The following is a 21902-nucleotide window of genomic DNA, read 5'->3' as shown; positions in this document are numbered from 1 at the left end:
AATTTGGAATTATTTCTTCAGTAGAATGAGAATTGCATGGGTAATGCCGAGAAGTGTGGTGAAACTACTAGCAAGTTGGAGAGGGATTACTGGGACACCACATATAGCAGTTGTGCGGAAGATGGCTCCTTTATGTATTCTTCAGTGCATTTGGAGTGAAAGAAACGATAGACATTTTGAGGATCATGAACGCTCCTTGGAAGAGTTTAGGAGTTTTATGTGGAAGACTTTATTTATGTGGGCTATTGCTTTAGATATGAATGGTCTCAACTTCCATGATTTCTTTGTAACTGTTTTTAGTTCCTAAATAGGTGTATTCACATGTATACTTCCGGTGTACCTGGACTATGCCTACTCTTTGATAAATAAAATATCTTAATACTTATTAAAAAATAAATAAATAAATAAAATCTAGAGACAATTATAAAGGAAGAGGAAGAAGATAGCGATTACAAAGAAATTCGATTAGGGAGGAAAGTTTTGGTGGAGCGACTGTGAGGCGAGATGGCTATGTTGTAAGTAAATGAGAGGGAAAGCTTTACCAGATTAGGATCTAAACATTCAAATATCACAAAACAAAAGGATTCAATAATAGCATTGTCCCGTAGTAGTTGTAATCTTAGTTTCAAAATGTTTAATTGGAATTATCTGAATAATTCTTCTTATTAGCCACTATTTATTGCACACACCCCACACACATTGACTTGGCAATTGGCATGACTTGCATCTCAAATTATTCTAAAACGAGCCTATAATCTGCGCAATGCTCAGATTGTTGAGATTTAGAAATAGACCGGATTTTATAGTGGAGAAATTCGAAATAGTTTATAGAGCGGTTTATTTGACGAAATAATATAAAGGTTGAACTAGTAGTGCCTTTGGGTGGAGGCTTGAATCAGTTTTTATATATTTATATATAAGAAAAGAAATGAAACTTAAAAATTACAATAGTTCATAATGAAACATTGCTTTAAAATGATTACCGTTCCATAAACATTACACTTCAAATTTAATGGGTAGAATGTCTATTTTATGAATATAATGTTATATCGGAGTCATATGACTCCGCTTAAAATACAAAATAATATAAATGTTGAATTAGTGCTTTTGGATAGAGTCCTGAATCAGTTTATATCTTTATATGTAAGAAAAGAAATGAAACTTAAAAGTTACAATAGTTCATAATGAAACATTATTTTTAAAATGTTTATCGTTTTATAAATATAACACTTCAAATTTAATGGATAGAATGCCTACTTTTATGAGTAGAATGTCACGTAGGAATTATATGAATCAATTTTTATATATAGTAATAGATTAACTCTAATACTATTTGTAATGACTTAAGAAAGTTCAACCATATCTGGATTTATATTCCAATTTATCAAAGGACTCTAAAATAACCAAAGTATTATTTGACATCTCAATTCAAACATATCTTTTTTAAAATAAATAAATTTAACCATTGAAATTATATCACCTAAGAATATTTTTGTTTAATTTCTAATGATATATCATGGGAAATATATACTATAAATAATTCTATTTAAAATCTTGAATCTTACATCTTGATTGGAGACGTTAAACGGTGTTTTGATAATTTGTGTATTACTTTTGAAAAAATAAATTTTAAAAAATTTGAAGTCATTCCGTTGCTCGGCGAGGTACATCTCTCCTCGGTTACTCGGCGTTTCACTCCATACCTCAGAGCCCGCCATGGATTTCCTCTCGGTCCCATCCTCGTCTCCGTCGTCTTCCCTACTATGCTCTCACTTCCTCTCTCGCCCCAAATCCTCCCTCCACTTCTCCCCATTCAAGCCCCTAATACCCTTCACTACCTCGCGCCATCCCAGAAGCTCCATTCACAATTCCCTCCACACCTACGCTCCCAAACCCCCCAAATCCCTAGCCCTCGAAGCTCAGCTACGGCCCCGAGAAGGGACCCATGCTACTTTCGAACTCTCGGGTGCGCCTCCGCAGACCCCGGCGATCGCTATGAGAGGCGCCGAAACCGACGCCATGGGGCTCTTGCTCAGGGAGAGGATTGTGTTCTTGGGGAGCAGCATCGATGACTTCGTGGCCGACGCCATTATCAGTCAGCTACTTCTGTTGGATGCTCAGGACCACACTAAGGATATCCGCCTCTTTATCAATTCCCCTGGCGGCGCTTTGAGGTCAAATTTTTTTTTGTGTCATTTTCCTTTTGGTTGACGAAGAAAATAGATAAGAGGAAAGGGTTAACTACACTTTACCTGATTAGTTTGATAGGCTGAGCAGATGAAAAGGGTTAATTCAACTTAGCCGATTAGTCCTATCTGACTTCTGTGAAAACTGAAAAGTGGCATTTGACGTTAGTAGTGAAGAGGTAGATTAATTCACAGAGAATTCAACGAGCTAAAGATGCTCTCTTTTTTAAGTAAACCCCGAATTTTTGGGCAAAATACCTTGGCATGAATGCGTAAGGATAGTTTTCAGGGTATCTCCACACACACACAAGCACCATTCTACATTCTATATTGTTACTGAAGCAGCCATTCAAGTGTTGGATATGTTCATTTTCAAATATATTTAACGGTTGATTGAGTGCTTGATACTATCATTACTAATGTCATGATATGTTGACGTGGTTTTACACAATGTGAATTGGGTCTGGGAAAGCCCAAGTATAAAGTTATCATTTTTTGCCTTTGTAACTTTCTGGTGCTACATTATTATAGTGAGGCTGCTTGAGCTGTGATTTTACGGTGTCTATAATTCCTCTAGAATGGTTATTATTCATTTATTGCCCATATGACCAGAGTAGCCTCGGTCTCAGTTCAGTGAATCATACTGCCACGATTGGTTCCATCCCATTAGTCAGCTTGTATTGGAAGTCACCAAAGTTTGATGCCACCATCCATTCACAAATTGCATGGACAATCCGTTGTACGGGAATCGCATTTGCTCCATCCACTTCCGCCATGAGGCCGCTCACTTCTCTTCAGTGTCTTCACTCTCATCCCAACCCGCCACCCTCCAATTCACCACACTGCTATCATTTTTGCAACTGCCATATCATTCGACGAATTCCCTCTGCCTCTGCCCAACTTTCCTTCCTCGTCTGTCGCATCTGCAATGATTTTTTTTTTTGCACTTAAACCAATTAATGATTTGGTCTTTATTCTTGCTTAAATTAGTTCTAATATTTTTCTATTGTGGTGGGAAAGCATATCTGACGTGATACGGGACTCACAATAGGTGTCAATAGCACTTTTAAAAATTAGGGGTGTCAATAGGTGTCAATAGCACTGTTAGGATCTATAGTACAGTGTATGTCACAACAAACTCGGGAGGGGAATCCGATGGATGGATGGATTTGTGGAGATGGTCAGGCAATGGTGGAATTCATACCTTTTTGAGGGCAATCCGAGTTATGTACTGGCTGGAAAGTTGAAAGCTTTGAAGAAGGACTTGAAGATTTGGAATGAACAGGTAGTTGGTGATGTAACTTTACAAAAGAAGAGTTTGTTTCAGGAGTTACAAGGTCTGGAGGGTGTAGGGGAAGAAAATATCAGAAAAGGTCAGGTAGTTGCTGAATTGGAAAGATTGACTTTAATGGAGGAAATTTCATGGAGACAAAAGTCAAGGGCCTTGTGGCTTCGGGAGGGGGATAAAAACACAAAGTTCTTTCATCGCATGGCCAATGCACATAGGAGGTTTAACTACATTGAGTCTTTGAGCATAGATGGAGATGTATCTTCAGATCAGGGTGAGATAAAAGAACATGTGGTAGGGCATTTTGAACTTTTGTTAGAGGAACCTTATCCATGGAGGCCCACAATAGATGGTTTAGCTTTTGAGGTAATTGACCAATATAGCATGGATTGGGTGGAGAGACCATTTGAGGAGGAAGAGGTAAAACAAGTAATCAGAAATATGAACAAAGATAAAGCTCCAGGCCCGGATGGATTCACAATGGCTTTTTTCCAGGTTTGTTGGGAGGTGGTGCGAGAGGACGTAATGCTGGTTTTTCAGGAATTTTTCAGTCATGGAAGATTTGAGAAAAGCTTAAATGCTACTTTTATTGCACTAGTCCCTAAAAAGGCCGGTGCAAGAGAGGTACAAGATTTTAGACCGATCAGTCTTGTGGGCAGTGTGTATAAGATACTTGCCAAAACTCTTGCTAACAGGATGAGCACGGTCATGGAGAAGATTATCTCTAAGTCTCAAAATGCTTTTGTGAGGGGGAGACAAATTTTGGACTCGGTTCTTATAGCTAATGAATGTTTGGACAGCAGGCTCAAGTCGGGAGATCCAGGTATCTTATGCAAACTCAATATGGAGAAGGCTTATGATCATGTAAATTGGGATTTTTTGATGTACATGCTGAGGAGATGTGGGTTTGGGGAAAAATGGAGGAAGTGGATGAGATACTGTGTGTCATCGGTTCACTTCTCGGTTCTGATAAACGGTGATCCCGTGGGTTTTTTTCATAGTTCGAGGGGGCTGCGACAAGGTGACCCTCTATCACCTCTCTTATTTGTCTTAGTTATGGAGGCTCTAAGTCGTATGGTGTCGGCGGCAGTAGAAGGAGAATTTTTTTCAGGTTTCTCAGTGGGAGATACCCATGGTTCCACTATTATTTCTCATCTATTGTTTGCAGATGACACTTTGCTTTTTTGTGAGGCAAATGAAGGGCATATACAATCTTTGAAGGCCATCTTACTATGTTTTGAAGCGGTATCCGGGTTGAAGATTAATCTTGCAAAGACGGAGATGGTTGCGGTTGGAGAAGTCAGAAATATTAGAGGGTTGGCGAATATTTTGGGATGTGGGGTTGTTTCGTTGCCATTGAAGTACCTTGGGTTACCGTTGGGGGCTTCTTTCAAAGCAAAGACAATTTGGGAAGGGGTGCTGGAAAAATTTGAGCGTAGGTTGGCCGGGTGGAAAAGGTTGTATCTCTCTAAAGGGGGGCGAATCACACTTATGAAGAGTATCTTATCCAATCTCCCCACTTATTACTTATCTTTATTTCCCCTCCCCGCAAGTATTGCTTCTCGAATAGAGAAACTTCAACGGGATTTTTTGTGGAGTGGGTTAGGAGATGAGCGTAAGTTCCATCTAGTAGGGTGGGAAAAGGTATGTTCCCCTTTGAGAGACGGTGGGTTGGGGGTCCGGAATGTGAGGGCGTTCAATAAGGCCCTATTAGGGAAATGGTTATGGCGTTATAACCATGAGAGGGGGGCTTTATGGAAAGGGGTGGTGGATATGAAGTATGGAAGTGAAAGAGGGGGTTGGTGTTCTAAAGAGGGTAGGGGGACATATAGAGTGGGGCTATGGAAGTTTATTCGAAAAGGATGGGGCTCTTTTGCTAGTAACACTCGTTTGCGTTTGGGGGATGGTAGTAGGATCAGCTTTTGGCAAGATGTGTGGTTGGGAAACACGGCCTTGAAGGATGCTTATCCTATGATTTTCAGAATTGCACGGGAAAAAGAAGCTATGGTGGCTGACTTGCGGGTTCTTAACCAAGGCACACAGGAGTGGACTATCAACCTCACTCGGGATGCACACGATTGGGAAGTGAATGAGCTGGTGGGATTTCTGAGCATGCTGTACAACATTACCACTGCTGCCACTTTGGAAGATACGATGGTTTGGTGCCCCTCTAGGAAAGGGAAATTTTCGGTAAGCTCTTTTTATGAATCCATTAATATGCACCAAAGGCATATTTTCCCTTGGAAGAATATCTGGAGGACTAAAGCACCGACAAAGGCTGCATTTTTTGTGTGGACGGCAGCTCTAGGGAAGATTCTGACCTTTGATAATCTTAGAAGACGTGGCCTTATTATTATGGACTGGTGCTGTTTGTGCAGAAAAAGTGGGGAAACGGTGGACCATTTACTTCTTCATTGTGAGTTTGCTCGAGATATATGGACTAATTTTTTCAGTAGAATGGGATTAGCATGGGGGATGCCGGGTAGGGTGGTTGACTTGTTAGCAAGCTGGAATGGGATCTCAGGAACAGCACAAATTGCAGCAGTGTGGAAGATGGTTCCTATATGTATTTTCTGGTGTATTTGGAACGAACGTAATGAGAGACTTTTTGAGGATCATGAACGCTCTTTGGAAGAGTTTAGGAACTTTTTCTGGAAGACCTTGTTTGTGTGGGCCATTGCTCTTGATTTGAATGGTCTTAGTTTTCATGATTTCCTTGTAACTGTTTCGAGTCACTAATTGGTGTATTCACATGTATACTTCTAGTGTACCTGGGCTATGCCTCTTTCATATCAATAAAATAACTTATTACTTATCAAAAAAAAATTTTTTTCAGTCTCAAACTCAACCAATTATAACCTAGGAAAGTATGTTTCCTTGATGGAATTTCCACTTTTGCTGACATCTTGTTTGATAATAACTTGGTTTCTTGGCTATCCCACTTCAAATTTTTTATACTGGCTCATTTTATTTTGCTGTTATTATCTGTGTACCAGTGCTACAATGGCCATTTATGATGTCGTACAGCTTGTGAGGGCCGATGTTTCCACAGTCGCCCTCGGCATTGCAGCATCTACGGCTTCCATAATCCTTGGAGGTGGCACTAAAGGCAAGCGTCTGGCAATGCCCAATACAAGGATTATGATTCATCAACCTCTTGGAGGTGCTAGCGGCCAAGCAATAGATGTGGAAATTCAAGCTCGAGAAGTCATGCATAATAAAAATAATGTCACAAGAATTATTTCAGAATCCACCAATCGCTCATTTGAACAAGTCCTAAAAGACATTGATAGGGATCGTTACATGTCCCCTATAGAAGCAGTTGAATATGGAATAATTGATGGAGTTATTGATGGGGATAGCATTATTCCTCTAATGCCTGTGCCAGAAAGGGTGAAAGCCAGACTGAATTACGAGGAAATTAGTAAAGATCCAAGGAAGTTCTTGACTCCCGATGTTCCAGATGATGAGATATACTAGCTTTGGGTGTGTGCTACTGGTCAAATACTCTTGGCAGCTACCATTTCCTTTATGTAATGTCGTCTTGAACTTCATGTAAGCTGAGGTAACTTACATTTACGGGATTCTGCCTTTGTAGGGAGGAAAGTCTTGTCAAATTTCAAACTTCTGTTGAGTGGTTTCTTTAGTTTTTGACCGTGGAAGAAATCTTCAGAACTAAAGGTTGTTTTGATTGCATGTCATGATTGGCAAATATCGTGTTCAGACACTTAAATTTCTATCTTTACTGTGAATTACTTTGATTACCCAAAAAAAAAACAGGACATATCCAACAAAGCTCAAAGCAGACATATATATAAGAGGTCTCCATGTTGCCTAGACTACGTGTATGTGAGACTTGAAACTAGGAAAAATAACCCATAACACAATAGCTGATTCAAGTGAATCCCAATACGATAAAGAGAACAATCTGCAAAAGACACAGACTCTAGAGCTCAGCTACTCCAGATAGGTCGAACGGATCTGCACCACCAAAGGGCACGCAGAAATATGACAGTAATTAAGTGTAACTCTCAAAGATCATGTTTCATTCAATTAAGGATACTATATGATGCCCATAAAGGTAAACTATGGATGCTATCCGACACGAGATTTGTTTCATATGGCGTTTCGATTGGAGTTATCAATGATTGAAGAAGAGAAGAGACGGGCATAGAGAGGCTCTGGCTTTAGGGCCCTTCAGAGACTAGAAATTAATAAGTTGACTGAAAAGAAAAAAGGGACGAGCATTAAAGACCTCACACTTGAAAGATTCTGTCACTGCATAGTTGGATTCAAGTTAGGCAATTTGGGTGTGATTCAGACAGAGGTGGAAGAGGGTATCTTACTCCGGCATTTTAGATGCACATGAACTCTCACCTACCAAATGCACATCCATCCCACAACCCTTTTGTTTATGTTTCTTTATCATTCTACTGATATATCTTAAACCAATTCAGAAAGTTAATGTTCCAGTTGCTGTTCTGCATTTTAAAGATCTTTGATTCTGCTGAATCTGCTGCTGGTGGACAGGGGCGGAACCAGAAAATCTAGTTTAGGGGGGCTAAGTTAAAAAAAAAAAATTTGGGGGGGTCAAATACTAATTTTTATATAGTCTACTTTATAAAAACACCTTCTAAAACTTAATTTTTATCAAATTTTAAAAACTTTGGGGGGGCCAAAACCCCCCCAAGCCATAAGGTAGTTCCGCCCCTGCTGGTGGATGGCATTTACATGCAAGTTTGACGGAGGAGTACAAGATTTAGGATGTAAAATAACTTCTTCTTTTTTTTTTCCTATTAAGAAACAGGCATGCTCGTTTGGATAGTGAAATGAATTGAAATAATTTATGAATAGTAATAAAATTATTAGTTAAAATTAGATGAGATGAGTTATCTCTGCATCCAAATGGATTGCAAACAAGAGATGCTACATTTGAAGTCGGTACTGTTGAGTAGGTCAGCAAGGTACTGTTGAGTAGGTTAGAATTTGTCCCCCCATCTAGAAGTAAGACGATGCCGGCTCCATAAAACAAATAATCAGAACAAAAAAATAATGAAAGTGAAGTCAGATTTATGAAGGATCTGTGATTATTCCATGGGATCAACCCATTTCATAGTTTGACTCTCGAATCACTGAATCAGTCTCAACTGTTTATTGTGGCAGTTGATGTTTGTCAACACGCGGACACCATTTTGATAATTTTGTATGACCTTTTTCAAATGATTGCCATCGAAGTGGAAGGCCTTCTATATTAGCCGGATCCCAAAAACAATGTTTCTTTCAAATATGAATAAATAATCATATAAAACAAGCAGTTCACCCATTTAAGTTTTTTTTTTTTTTTTTGTTAAAGAGTTATTCTATTCTTCGAGTCGGTATACAGAACACACAATCTACGTTACTTAAATAGTAAAATTTAATTTATAAAATTTATCTTCAAAATTAAATTGTGCCACTTAAGCAATATGTGGTGTAAATGTCTTATAACATCAGTATTCTTTTTTAAAATTTTGATTCATGTTCTTCCTCATACTAAGAGAACTCAAATGAGTTACCAAATCAAATATTGGGTTAATTCACAATATAGGTCTAAGGTTCAATACCTCTTGGGTACAAACAATCATTTAGAGTCATACTCCCTGATGAAAAATTAACGATTTAATCAGTTCCATGTAAAAAAACTTTCAAGAATACGATGCACGGGACCAGAGTTTACTCTACATGGATAGATCCGAAGGACCCTACCTTGGAGAGGTTCCCAACATCAAAAAATAAAAAAATCCCAACGTACCAATTTCACACAATTTTCCAGTTAATTTTGGCCAAACCCTCAAAAGACAACATTTGCTAGCGGTTAGAATTCTGGTCAAACATTTGCAGGTTGATGACTTTGTAAGAGACAGATTGTGTGTATTCCAACTGCAAAGGATGCAAATCCGGTGCTGATTAACTATGTTATTAAATAATGTTTGATTACCTAATTGCTTAGGTATACCATTGCATTCTTTTATGCTGAAATCTGAGTCACTAAGTAATAAAAGAATCTTTTGTGGGCAAATGATATCATCTCCTTGAATATAATGTATCAAGTGGAGTTACCATTATGAAATCATTACTTTATTCAGCTGCAAATGCCATTCATTCTTCCCATCGACATTTGCTGCATTAAATTTGTTTTCTTCAATCCCAAAATATAACAACAATTTGGTCCAATTAGATTAGAGTAAATTACTACTTACTTACTTATTTGCTGTATATATAACAAAATGTGAATTTAAAAAAATAATAATTACCAAAGTTCTAAAACTTTATTGCCATGAATTAGAGAGCATGTATATGGTCTGTTTCGTGATTAAGAAATAGGTTTTAATTTTTAACTCAGAGAGCATGTGCATAGTTGTTGCTGGACTTTGAGTGTCTCGAGTGGGAAAGAGATAAACACATAAAGTAAACCCAACATCATTACAAGACAGAATGCAAAAACTATCATGAGGAGTTAGGTGTCTTAGTCTCTTAGACTTACTTGTAAGATTACACAGACAATATATATTGTATCATTTTGACATGATATTACGTTTAATGGGTTAATCGTGTCAATTATTGTAATTTCAATAACAAAATATATATGAGAAATGATAGAGCCACCGAAAAATTGTATACGTAGTTTGTATCGAATTTTTTTTACTTAATAATTAAAAAAGTGTTTTTAAATAATTTTGTGATATTTTTTAAATATTTAAAGGAGTTTAAAAAATAGTTAACAAAAAGAGCGGTGCTACTCTGCCACCTCAGTAGCACCGCTTCTATTGACCGCTAGTTATTTTTAAAAATAAAAATAAAAAAATATACCAATATACTTAAAATCACTTTTTTAATTATTAAATAAAAAAAATTGTCAAGCGGTATATTTGAAGGGTACAACTTGAAAGGTAAAATAGTTTTTTTCTAAATAAAATAAAGAGAAAAAACAATCTATACTGTACTCATTCGGTATCAAATTTTCGGTAGAACGAATCTATCTTACTTGAATTCATTCCTCGTTCACATAATATAATTTGATTCGTAAAATTTAAAATTTAAAATTTATCTTTTAAATTAAATTATACGTGAATGAAATGTAGCGTAAAAACGTTATTAAATTATTAATCGTTGATATAAGTGTGAAGTTAGTAAGTTACCTATACTAGACTTTTCAAGCTATAATTTATCAACTTGAGTCATGCCACGCACACGAACGTCTGTGCTTTTGATTTCTTACATTGGTCAAGTTAAAAAACCACTTAATGCAATTTTTTTTTAAAAAAATTATTAATCTCGTTAAAAATTATTAATCGATTAATTTAAGGGTATTTATTTATATTTCTGTGTGAATGACACATTTATGATGCTAATACGATAAAAAAAAATTAAATAAGAGATTTAAAAATTTGAACTTTTTGTTAATGTGACATATCAACGTATGGCTTGCGACTAAATTCTTTCTTAATTGATTTATTTATTTAATTACATTTATTTATTTATAATACTTTTTGTATGATGTATGATGGCCGTAGACAATAAGCACCCAAACCTTGAAAGCGCCATCTCAACGGCTACAATTTTTAAATCCCAAAAACGGGTCTCTTTCATGGCTCTTACCGACCTTCTGCTCCACCTTTGGTGAAGACTCAATTCCTTTTCATCTTATTATTATTATTATTATTATTCTTATTATTATTATTTTTTTTAATTGTATTTTGTTCCGTCTTGAATTGAACAATTCCACCTGAGTTTAATCGATCATTTTACATTATTTTTTCAACCTTTTAAATTTAGATTACGGCCGTAAATTTACGTTTCATAATCATAATCAAGAAAAAGACAAACTATGATATGGTGGAATCTGAAGAAAACCCACAATTATTTGATGCCGCTCTTTGAATATTTTATTAATTTGCCCACCGTATGTTTGTAAAATTGTTGAAGTAAAAAAGAAAAAAAAGAGAGACTATTCTGAATTCGCACCTGTGCGGTAGAATATTAGTAGATTGGACTTGTCAGGTTGAGTAAACCGTGTATGCTCGGCTGGTCTCAAGTGTAAAATGGAAAGAGTCTGGGTACAACTGTCAACTGATTGCTGATAAAGGGGTCATATTTTCGGCTGATCACAAGATGAAAGCTTGGCTTGTTATTTACTCTAGAGGCAAAGCTTTTCGTGTTTCATATGCAAATTGTTGGAGCAACGATTCCTCATAGTTCAAGTTTGTGAGTATCGATGTTTTTGCCAATTTTTTTTTTTTTCTTAACAAGATTTTTTATCATATAGTTCAAGATTTTCATGGTTTTTCAGTTTACAAAGTTCGTTTATTTGTTGGGGTGGCAAGGGTAGAGTCCACTTACAGAGGTGGATATTAATCCTTTCAGGGGATTTCTTATTTTTATTTTCTTGTTTGGAGAAGAAAATATGGTTAAGAATGGAAACAAGGGAAGCTTAAGGATGAATCTTTTGTAACTGGACAGTGATCAGCAGACTTTGAGGTCAAATTGGGATCAGACAATTCCTAGGAGTGGAGGGAAAGGCATTTCGTGGTGATGGAAGACTTGTATAGGAATTCAAGCGAGGAGATCTTCCTGAAATATTTCATGGAAAGCTCAAATGGAGTCCCAGCACCAAGCATGGAGATGTTGGGATTTAAGAACCTTTCTCAGAGCTTTCGACATGCAGATAGTGAGGAGCTCTTCAAATGTTGGCTCACAAACGGAGAGGCAAGTGGGGCTTTTTTATCCTTGTTCATGACTTTGTTCCTTGACTACAAATTGGGATTTTAACATGACACAATCAAAGTGTTGAAGAAACCAGTCGGATCATTCACTGTGATGGTTTTTAAAGCTTTATTGAATCCTTTAACCACAGTTACTATCTTCAGTTATACACTGGTGACTCTTTGTGAGGGAATAAAGGGGGAAAATGCTACTCCATGCAGTTCATTCAGATTACGTTTGATTTTTGTAGGAAAAGTAGTATAGAAAATGACAACCATATGTCAGATTTAAATATCAAGGGGATGCAAACAACTGTCTTAAACTTAGTGCTATTATCCTATTAGTTTCTTGGTGGATATGAGCTTTACTATTGTGTTAATCAGATGGACTAATATTGTTGCTTGTAATTTACTGAAGTAATGCACCCACTTTGAAAGGAACCCTTTTTTTATTGCCACCGGGTGTCCGGAACAAAGTCCCGACTAATCCCGAGGTGCACAGGCTCTCGGCAAGGAGTTTTCAGCAAGTGCACCTCGGGTAATTCAAGGAAAATTTTTCCTAGTCCAATGACCCCTAAAAATTGTGAGTCTAGAGGATTGTGACACATTTTTCTTGAAGCATTTTGGATGTAGGGAGCAGTTCAAGCCATTCCTTTGTAAATGATGCCATCCTCATTTCTTGTTCTATAATTTTTTTTTTTAATCTTTTTGCATTTTCTCTACAATCCAAACTTTTCTTGTATTGCTCTGTGAAGTACTACAAATAAGACAACTAGCAACTGAGTGTGAGTCTTCACCTCCATAGGATATTAATTGCAGCATAGTTGTGCAGCAATTGCGGATGGTCCTTTAGACTCATAATTGTGAAATTTTAACTGAGGATCACCCTGGCCTTGCAAGGTGAAGCATCAAGATCATTTTCCAGTTGTTAAGCAAAACAGAATTTAAAGCCTTTTTCAAGTATCAGTCGTGAGAATACTTTTGTCATCTACCTCTTGTCAAATAGACTTGGCAGACATTGAATCCACTTTGAAGCTCTAAACAGGAGTATGCATTTTTTTTCTTTTCGATGGATTTAACCAAAGTCGGTTTTAGCCTTTGAAATTTCTAGATCCATTAATTTACTTATCATTGATACTTTTTGGACTTAAGAACCATGGAAAGCTGTAGAAGTTTTGATGAGTATTGGACCAAATTAGATGAGATGATTGATATGATCACTGCAGGCTTGTATCAGCTTAAACCTTGTCTGGAAATAGTGAAAGAATGAAAACATGTGAATGGATATTATATAATTGGACTACTAAATATGGACTTTCTGTAGTTCATCATCCAATGATCATAATCTACCTTGAAATTTTCATGGTTGTGACTTTGTGGTCGAATATATCATGCTTTTTATTTCCTCCCTTTCCCGATTACTTTTTCCTTACATTCTTGTATATCTATTTTCAGAACAATGCCAACAACTCATCAAGCATCACACATCGTACTCGGCAAGCATCAAGGAGGTGAGTAGGCTATCAACAGAGAACTCATGGATTGAGTACATCTTATATGCAGTATGGACATCGGTGACTTACTGAAGCAATTCCTGCGATTCTTGTTTGTGAATGTTCTTTTTTTTGTCTCTTTATCCCACAATAATGGAGGGAAACATGCTTTTTAATTGATCGAAGGCCATTGTAGATTCTACATGCACGATAATATTAAAAACAACAGTGCCAACAATCATAACAATAATTTTCCAGAACTTTGATTAGAAAATTTTGAAGTACTTTAACATTTGGAAGCTACCTTTTCCTAATGATATAGGATTAGACTAGTTACGTTCAGGCTTGTATAACTGTTTCACCATAGAATTACATAAAAATTAGCAACAACATGATAACTTATTTTCCTTTGAATTATGTGTAGCTGCTATCTGCCCAGCTGTTTCATATTTTAATATGACCATTTGTTTAATCAGAAATAGAGTATAAGAAAGTCCAAATGATGGAAAAATGTATACTTCAAGTTTCATGTCCTCTACAGTCCAAATGGCAGTTGAAATTAGATTAATTGCAGTTCCAAAATTTTCCACTCATCAAATCTCTTTATTATCTACTTATTATTGGGTTTTAAATATTTTTGGAGTTAAAGTTTCTGATGAACTAAATTCTGTATATTTCTCCATACTACCTTAAGTGATGTCTACGTTGGTGCTAGTTCTACTTCTCTTGACTATCATGATATCTCATCGATACAGCCATGTTTAAGAACCACACAGCCGTATCCTAAAGTAAACATCACTCTAGTGATAATTGATCTTTAGAAAAAACATTTGAAGCCATGGGGCCTGTGTACTTGAGCTATGAATTTTGATTTCTTTACTAAAATATTAGATTACTTACAAAAAAAACATTTGTAAGCCATGGGAAGTCACCAAAAGTTAGACTATTAAGATCATCTAGCTGTTTGATAAGATTCATTTAGTTACTTTTACTTCTCTAAACCTTGCTTTCCTAAGTATTTAGTCATTTTTCTTTTCTATATAGTTTATTAAACTACCTAGTGTACTTGATATTGGCACATAATTACTCTATTGCAATTTCATTGCACTTTCAGGATATCCACCGAACTTGCCAGTATTTCTAGTCAGCAACATGTGGGTATACTACAAAAGAAAAGAAGCAACGATAATTTACATCCACAGAGTAATTCTATGGCAGATAATATCTCTGGAGACCTCCATCAACAATCAATTAGGTGCTTACTGCTTCCTTTAAATATGAATGTACCTATCCATTTTGTAGTATTGCATGGTCCCAGAGTTGCTAGGTCTGTTAGTAGAGCCATTATTGTTTTCTGGTTGAATCATCCATAATTAGTATTATACTTCAGGATTTTGTAAAGTAATAAAATTATTAGTGCTACATTTTCTCAATAGAGCTTATTATGTTCAGTGATTTAGTTTACTTCAGTTTTGTCAGGAATTCTGTTGAAAAGGGATTGCAAACTACAGATTTATATTTGGCCAAGGTTAGGTTTTCCTTTTTGAATCTTATTTTCACTAAAGCTTCATGTTTTCCTGATATCTTACTATTAATGCAGGCATGGTTTCATAGTTCTCAACCTATGACAAGAAGCCGATCTTCCGAGTTGCGGTATTTATTGTGTAGTGCTTACATCAGTCAAAATCATATTCATGAAAATTTCAATTTATTTTGTAGCTAACTAGATATAGAAATCATGCCTGGGATCATTGGGGTCTGAAATTACTCTTGCTTTATTTTCTTTTGAATTTATTTTAATTTAGAGATGAATCATATATCAACTTTGTTTTTTCAGGAAGAGGTATGCTGCCATGCAGAGTGCTCAAACAACAATGGGTACGGAAGTTATGCAGAATGCTTCTGGGCATAGCATCAATACATTGAAACAAGAATTTTCCAATTCAAATTGTTTCAATGACTTTTCGACGTGTGAGATTCCCAACCAAGTGGGCAGATTCATGTCTCCTTCAAATTCATCCTCATCGACTTTCACCACCCCCCGAATGGCTGATATAGATAAAGTTTCTTCCGTTGTGAGTATGCTGAAGGGCACGCTAGAACGCAAGAAGCTTAGCAACCAGATTGAAAAAGAAGCTGTTATGGATAGCTCTAATGGGATTTATCATGGTCGTGACATTGTTGTGAACAGTAGCTTCGATCAAGGGCAAAACAATCATTTAAATGAAATACCAAGAACTTTTCAAGAAGCATCCCATGTCCAAGTTAAGGATTCTAGGATTTTACTTGCAGTTGAAGAATCCATAGACCTTGACATGGATGGTTTTGTAAATCCCACAAACCAAATGCAGCTGAGTAGAGCTTCTCAAGAACCTTCCCAAAGTGAATCTTCTGCTGCTGCACCAGTAGTTTCATCTGGTTTAGATGCATGTGATGGGCCTAGCAATTCAAGTCAAACTCTAAGCATTTGTGAGAGCTCGAGGAAACAAGTTGGAAATAGTAGGAGTTCAGAAAATGGCACTAAAGCCAAAGGTATATGATCCACACGACGGTAAATAGGCATAGGTTGATTTAAACAATTGCTAGTCATCCTGTCATCATCATTCTCCTTCAGCATTCATGACTCTGTTATTTATTTTACAAGTAATATGTTTTATGGCATCAGTGTATTTCCTTCATGCAGGTATATGTTTTGTTTTCTTGTTTCTTCATCACTGGGATGGAATTTATTGGTTCATTCGTTTATAAAATGATCATTGTTGTCATTTGTCAAAATTGGTAAAGGGGGCTTACTAGATTATTAGCACATGGTGCTGCCTCTAATTAGGAATTTCTGATGCAATTCTTGACATTAATTTCAAGTTTTTGATGCAGAAAAATAAGTTTTCGAGGGTCACTGGGGATGTGTTACATAATTGAATCTGTCACTTTGAATGAAAGAGTGCACTCTGAATCATTTGAAGCTCTCAACATGAACATGAATATTTTCTGTGAGAACAACATTTGAAATTTAAAGATTGTGTGCCTCCTACTACACCAACACATTATACTGTTTCTTTTTCTTTTCTCCCCTTCCTGGACCAGATGGAAGAACTATACATTCAGATAATCAAGTTTGTATTCTTGTGTAACTGCAGAAATCAGAGAACGGATAATTGACACTTTGAAAGAAGATCGAAAGGTATATACTTATTCTTGGATAACAGGAAGTATTTGCTTAAAGATCTTGGGGAAATGCCTTACACAGTTTTATTTTACTTTGTTTTTTTTCTGTGCATCTGACGCAGAGGGGAAGTTTAGTCCGATATGGATCTGTGACTTCAGCAGGTTCAGGTGATCAACTATGTTTAAAACTTCACAAGAATGAACATTAGGTCTTCCTTTTATATGTACTCGGTAAATTTAATAGGACAGAATTTTATTTGCCAAAGCAATTGTATATGTTCCCACAGCATAAGCCTGATTGTGCTGTATCTTTAAATAATCATACAATGCATTGGTTGACCTCTCTGTATTCCTGAGATGATTAAATGAAACACAGTCCCATGGTGGAAAATGGAGTTGAGAATGAAGTCGTGGTCTGATGGGCCCATGGCATAGCTTACTAAGAGAAAAGGAAAAAGAAAAAGAGACTATTGGTGGGGTATGAAAACCATATTGTGGCAGTTTTAAATGGATGGTACGATTGGTCAGAATTTTGATCTGTACTTTGTCAAAATCTAAGCAATGAGTTTCTGCTTGGAAATTTTTCTGGTTCCCTGAATACTTATGGACACTTCCTTCTTCACTCTTGATTTGTTGATATTATTTCATTGACGACTTATTTCAAAAAATAATAAATTAAAAGCATATTTGTTGCAACTCTACACATAATATCATGCATGCAATGAAATTGATATGAACTCTGTCTCTTCCAAACATGCAGTGGCTTTTTTTTTACACAATATCACATGGCATGTTTAGCTTGCTTTACTTTCTGAAATGCAACGCTCACATTCAAATTGCTAATGTTTATGCTTGAGGGAAGCTTTAAAAACCATTTTTGACATATTTGACTGACTGCAAAATGGAATCAAGGTATTCATACGTTTTCATGAGAGATTAGTGTGTGCGCGCGTTTGTTTTTGTGTGTGTGCTTGTTTTCATTAGTATGCTTATCTTGATGCTACCACTACATGGAAAACTTCCATTTCACAGAAGTGGTAGAGTAACGATTATGCACTCATATAATATCTAACAAACAAAAGTTGTACAGTGGACAAGGGGGACTCTACAAAAAAGCGAAGGGTGGAGCGATCAAGAAAGTACGTAAAACAAACTCTACAACTTTGGGAAGAGTATCCTCTTCCTTTTAAAGTTATCTTTTCTTTCTAAGTTTCATGGTCTTTTCTTTTTCTCTTTTTGTTTTCTATCTTTAGTATCATTGATTTAATTAGATAGCTATATTATTTATTTTATTATAACTTCTGTATTTCCCATACAAGAAGCATTGTTGAAATTAATGAGATACATTTCAAAGCACATGAATGCGCACATACAAACACACACGAAGGAGCACATACAGACACACACGAAGGAAGTAGGCCAATAATTTATATCGAGCTCATTCTTGCCAGCAACCTGAGAATATATAATTGTCTGTTAGTACTACAGCTGGCAATTGCTGGTTCATATTGATTTCTTGATGATGCAGGATGGCGGAGGCAAAGGAAAGGAATTTGACACCAGCAATTCCATCAGATGTGCAATCTGTCTTGAAGCGGTGTGAAAACCTTGAGAAGGAAGTGCGGTCACTCAAACTCAACTTATCCTTCATGAATAGGTAACGAGAAAATGGAACATTTATTTTCTTACACTCGAGATATAATGCTTACTAATCTAATGCTCAAGACTATATTGCTTCTTTATTCAACGCAAACTTATTTGTTGAAATTGGTGAACATGCCTAGTATTTTACAAATACAATGCTTCGAATTGTTCTTTACGGATTTCCTAAGATTCAGTGGAGTTTCAAATCCTTTGAATCAGAAAACAGTAGAGTCAATGATGTGCCTATAGACAGCATGTTTTGACAAACATATAAACTTTAAAGTCATAGTCTTACTTGAATTCTAGCAAATGAAATCAAACAGACACCATGTAGAGTTAGCAAGTATGCTTACCCATATTAGTAACATTTCTCTTTTTTAATTATGTCCACCTTCCAAGAAAATCTAAGGGCTGTTTGTGTAGGTTTCCACTTTACCAAAATAACTCCTGCCCTCAGTACGTGATTGTGAACATCTAATTCTTGTGGAACATATATATCTATAATACGTGTGTAAATGACCGCAGAGTCAAAGAAAATAGAGATTCTGTTCTGCAATCCAGATGATAGGTTTTTATTTCTGGAAACCATACAAGTTATATCTTCACCTATGGAAAAGGCGTGCTATGAATGTAGTTATTATGATTACCACCCTTTTACTTTCCATGCTTGGTGCAAGAAAAGATTCTCTTCTTTAGTTCACGAGAATCATCTAATGCACGTGATCATGACTGCAACTACTGAGGCTTCGTATTTTGAGAGTAATTTTCCCTTTGGCTTAACTAGGGGCCTATTTGATAACCCCATTAACTATTGAAATAAAAATAAGTTCAGTGGCTCCTCATATAAGGCTTTAGTCCACAACAAACATATACAGGGGCCTAAATTTATAGTCAAAGGGATCTGACTGGGATAAAAGATTGCACTCTGTCCATTCAGTTGCTGCAAAAGATTCAGTACAATTCTTTTTCTTACTATAGGTGGACTGGTTTTTTATGGATGAGGCAGATAGTACGGTCAGAGTCTTTGTGTTCGTATATCATGGAAGATAAAAGCTTGGGGAGAGCATTTCAGCTGGCTGATACCTTTGATTCTTTCTGTTGTTTTTTGATAAGTAAACAGCTAATTTAAGAACGATGTTGATTCTTTCTGTTCTTAACATATGCATAGGGAGGTGAAGCTAGTGAGCTTTAAGCTGGTCTCCCACCAAGCAGATTGGTTGAATATCTCTTGGTGGAGTCAAGTTGCTATACGATGAAACCAGGAATAAGATGTGCAGTTCTTTAGTTAAGACCAATGTTATACTTCCTAATTGTCAGACTTTTTAATGTTATATGTTAGAACTAGAGATTTAAGTATTTAGAACCACTGTTGGGTATTCTCCTAATGAGGGAGGATTAGAACTATGATAGGTTTCTTTATGAGATGGATTAAAATTCTATATCGTAATATTTAAGAACTGAAATTATCATCTGCTAAGCAAGAAGAGGTCATTAGTAAAATATAAACTAGGGAATGAAGATTCGTGTCTGTATATGAAGCTTTATCCAAAATTCTTGGGAATGGAGATGCAATGCATGTGATGCAGTTCCTTCTCTCCAATGACCTGCATGAGCTTCAACTCCTTGTTATTGATCTTTATGCATAACAAATAACCTTTCTATAGTTTGAAGCTTGAAATTTTTGCACATACTTCAACACCAAACCTACAGTACACTGCATTATTCTCCAATATTTAGAAATGCCATGTCAAGCAAAGTGTGACTCACTGTCAGGGTGGCGTGGTGGCACTTGATAGCTTTTGATTGAATTGAAGTACAATCAGATTTCTTCTCCTGTATTATGCTTAGCCATTACAGGAATCTCAACTTTCACATTGGTTGTCAAACAAATGGCGGAATTTCTCTAGTTTTATACTAGTGTACTATAAACTCTCAGGAAGGACTCGGAGCAAACAAAGCAGATAGAAGAGCTTCAGAAGAAGAATGAGGAATTGGTGGATGAAAAAGAGCGCCTTCTAGAAGAAATAGAGAGGATCGTTTCAGTAAGTGACAAGCTATGTTAAAGTGATTTAGCTACTAAATATCAACCTTGGCTAAAATATTTTGTGAAGCAGCAGAGTTTTAAGCAAAGCAACAGCCATTTGTGAAGATTCAAGTTAGGTGCGCACAAATCCAAAGCCGATTATCTATAGGATAGACAAGAGCAAGCCAGATCTTGATGTACCAGTAAAGAATGATTGGCAAACTTGTTTGCTAAATATAAACGTATGCATGCATCTTTACATTCCATTCTAGACATTTTATCTGGAAAAATCTAACCATGATTGCGATCCTAATGAGCAATGTTATTATTTATCTTGAATTTGTCATTTTCAGTCGTTGGTATATGTTGAGTGACTTGTTCAAACACTCCTTGTGCTATGGATTACTTGGGTTTGGACTTTAGTACCCTGTACATTTTTTAGCCATAACCACTTGTACTAGGCATGATTGTGAATGAAGTCCATCTGTTAAAAGCATTGGCAATGGAATTTATCTTGAATTTGTCATTTTCAGTCATTCGTGTATGTTGAGTGACTTGTTCAAACACTCCTTGTGCTATGGATTACTCGGGTTTGGACTTTAGTACCCTGATACATTTTTTTAGCCATAACCACTTGTACTAGGCATGATTGTGAATGAAGTCCATATGTTAAAAGAGTATTGACAATGGTCCAGCCATTGCCAAATCTAAAATTTGACTAAAAGTTAAGATTTTGGCTGAACCATTAGAAAGGTTAATCTAAATTGAACTATCCATCCAAAAGTCAAAATAATAATATAATATTATATATTTTAATAATATTTTTTTATATATATTTTACAAATACACTCTGTATATTAACTAGTAATTTAATTTTTGCTAAAAATTATTGTTTCCCAACTATTTTTTTTCTCTACCTAATTGTCCAATAGTAGCCATTGAGAATATTTTTAGAATAAAATATTGTTTTGGAGATAATAATGGCTGGCCAAATTTAGATAAAGGGATAGATTTATCATAGCTCAAAAGTGAAGTTAGCTTTGGAGTTTTGACTACTTTAATACAGACTATTTTTGAGCTACTTAGCCAAAATTTGGCTAAGCACTGTTATTTGACTAGGCCAATGCCAGTGTTCTTAAAAACTCTGTCCATCCTTGACGGAACGATAACATGTCGAAGCACTGTAGATTAACTATATGCCACATGGTGATTACACGTGGAAAAGCCAACAAAATGACATTTCTGCCCTTACTTCCATCTTATTGTAGAGTTCACCTATTGTGATCATTTCTCTTTGGTTTTGATCAATCTGTTTTAACATCATCCATATTTATGCTATTTTGGCTCCAAGATCACATTCCT

General features: G+C 36.1%; 2 protein-coding genes across 7 annotated transcripts; both read left to right on the top strand.

Annotated features, from left to right (window-relative positions):
- The first annotated feature begins 1628 nt into the window (after window positions 1-1628).
- Window positions 1629-7211, top strand: LOC108981863 (ATP-dependent Clp protease proteolytic subunit 4, chloroplastic-like). Its single transcript, XM_035694093.1, has 2 exons — window positions 1629-2174; window positions 6471-7211. The coding sequence occupies exons 1-2, from the start codon at window positions 1717-1719 to the stop codon at window positions 6952-6954; spliced, it is 942 nt and encodes a 313-aa protein (XP_035549986.1). The 5' UTR covers window positions 1629-1716; the 3' UTR covers window positions 6955-7211.
- A 4005-nt stretch (window positions 7212-11216) lies between these two features.
- On the top strand, window positions 11217-21043 carry LOC109014245 (protein CYCLOPS-like). 6 transcript variants are annotated; one of them, XM_018996626.2, is made up of 12 exons: window positions 11217-11718; window positions 11974-12219; window positions 13671-13726; window positions 14823-14963; window positions 15188-15236; window positions 15309-15361; window positions 15546-16240; window positions 16846-16889; window positions 16996-17041; window positions 17964-18012; window positions 18402-18530; window positions 19496-20446. In XM_018996626.2, exons 2-12 carry the CDS (start codon window positions 12046-12048, stop codon window positions 19644-19646), a joined length of 1587 nt encoding a protein of 528 aa, XP_018852171.1. In that variant the 5' UTR covers window positions 11217-11718; window positions 11974-12045; the 3' UTR covers window positions 19647-20446. The 6 variants fall into 6 exon arrangements, with proteins under 6 accessions (XP_018852171.1, XP_018852168.1, XP_018852172.1 ...); XM_018996623.2 differs by having other exon boundaries at window positions 15179-15236; XM_018996627.2 differs by lacking the exon at window positions 19496-20446 and adding an exon at window positions 20454-21043 and having other exon boundaries at window positions 11220-11718; window positions 15179-15236.
- The last annotated feature ends 859 nt before the right edge of the window (window positions 21044-21902 follow it).

The sequence above is a fragment of the Juglans regia genome, chromosome 9 (genome assembly GCF_001411555.2).
Source record: "Juglans regia cultivar Chandler chromosome 9, Walnut 2.0, whole genome shotgun sequence".
In the NCBI taxonomy this organism is placed as follows: Eukaryota; Viridiplantae; Streptophyta; class Magnoliopsida; order Fagales; family Juglandaceae; genus Juglans; species Juglans regia.
Note: the sequence above shows the minus strand (reverse complement) of the source record. Positions and strands in the feature narration are given on the sequence as shown.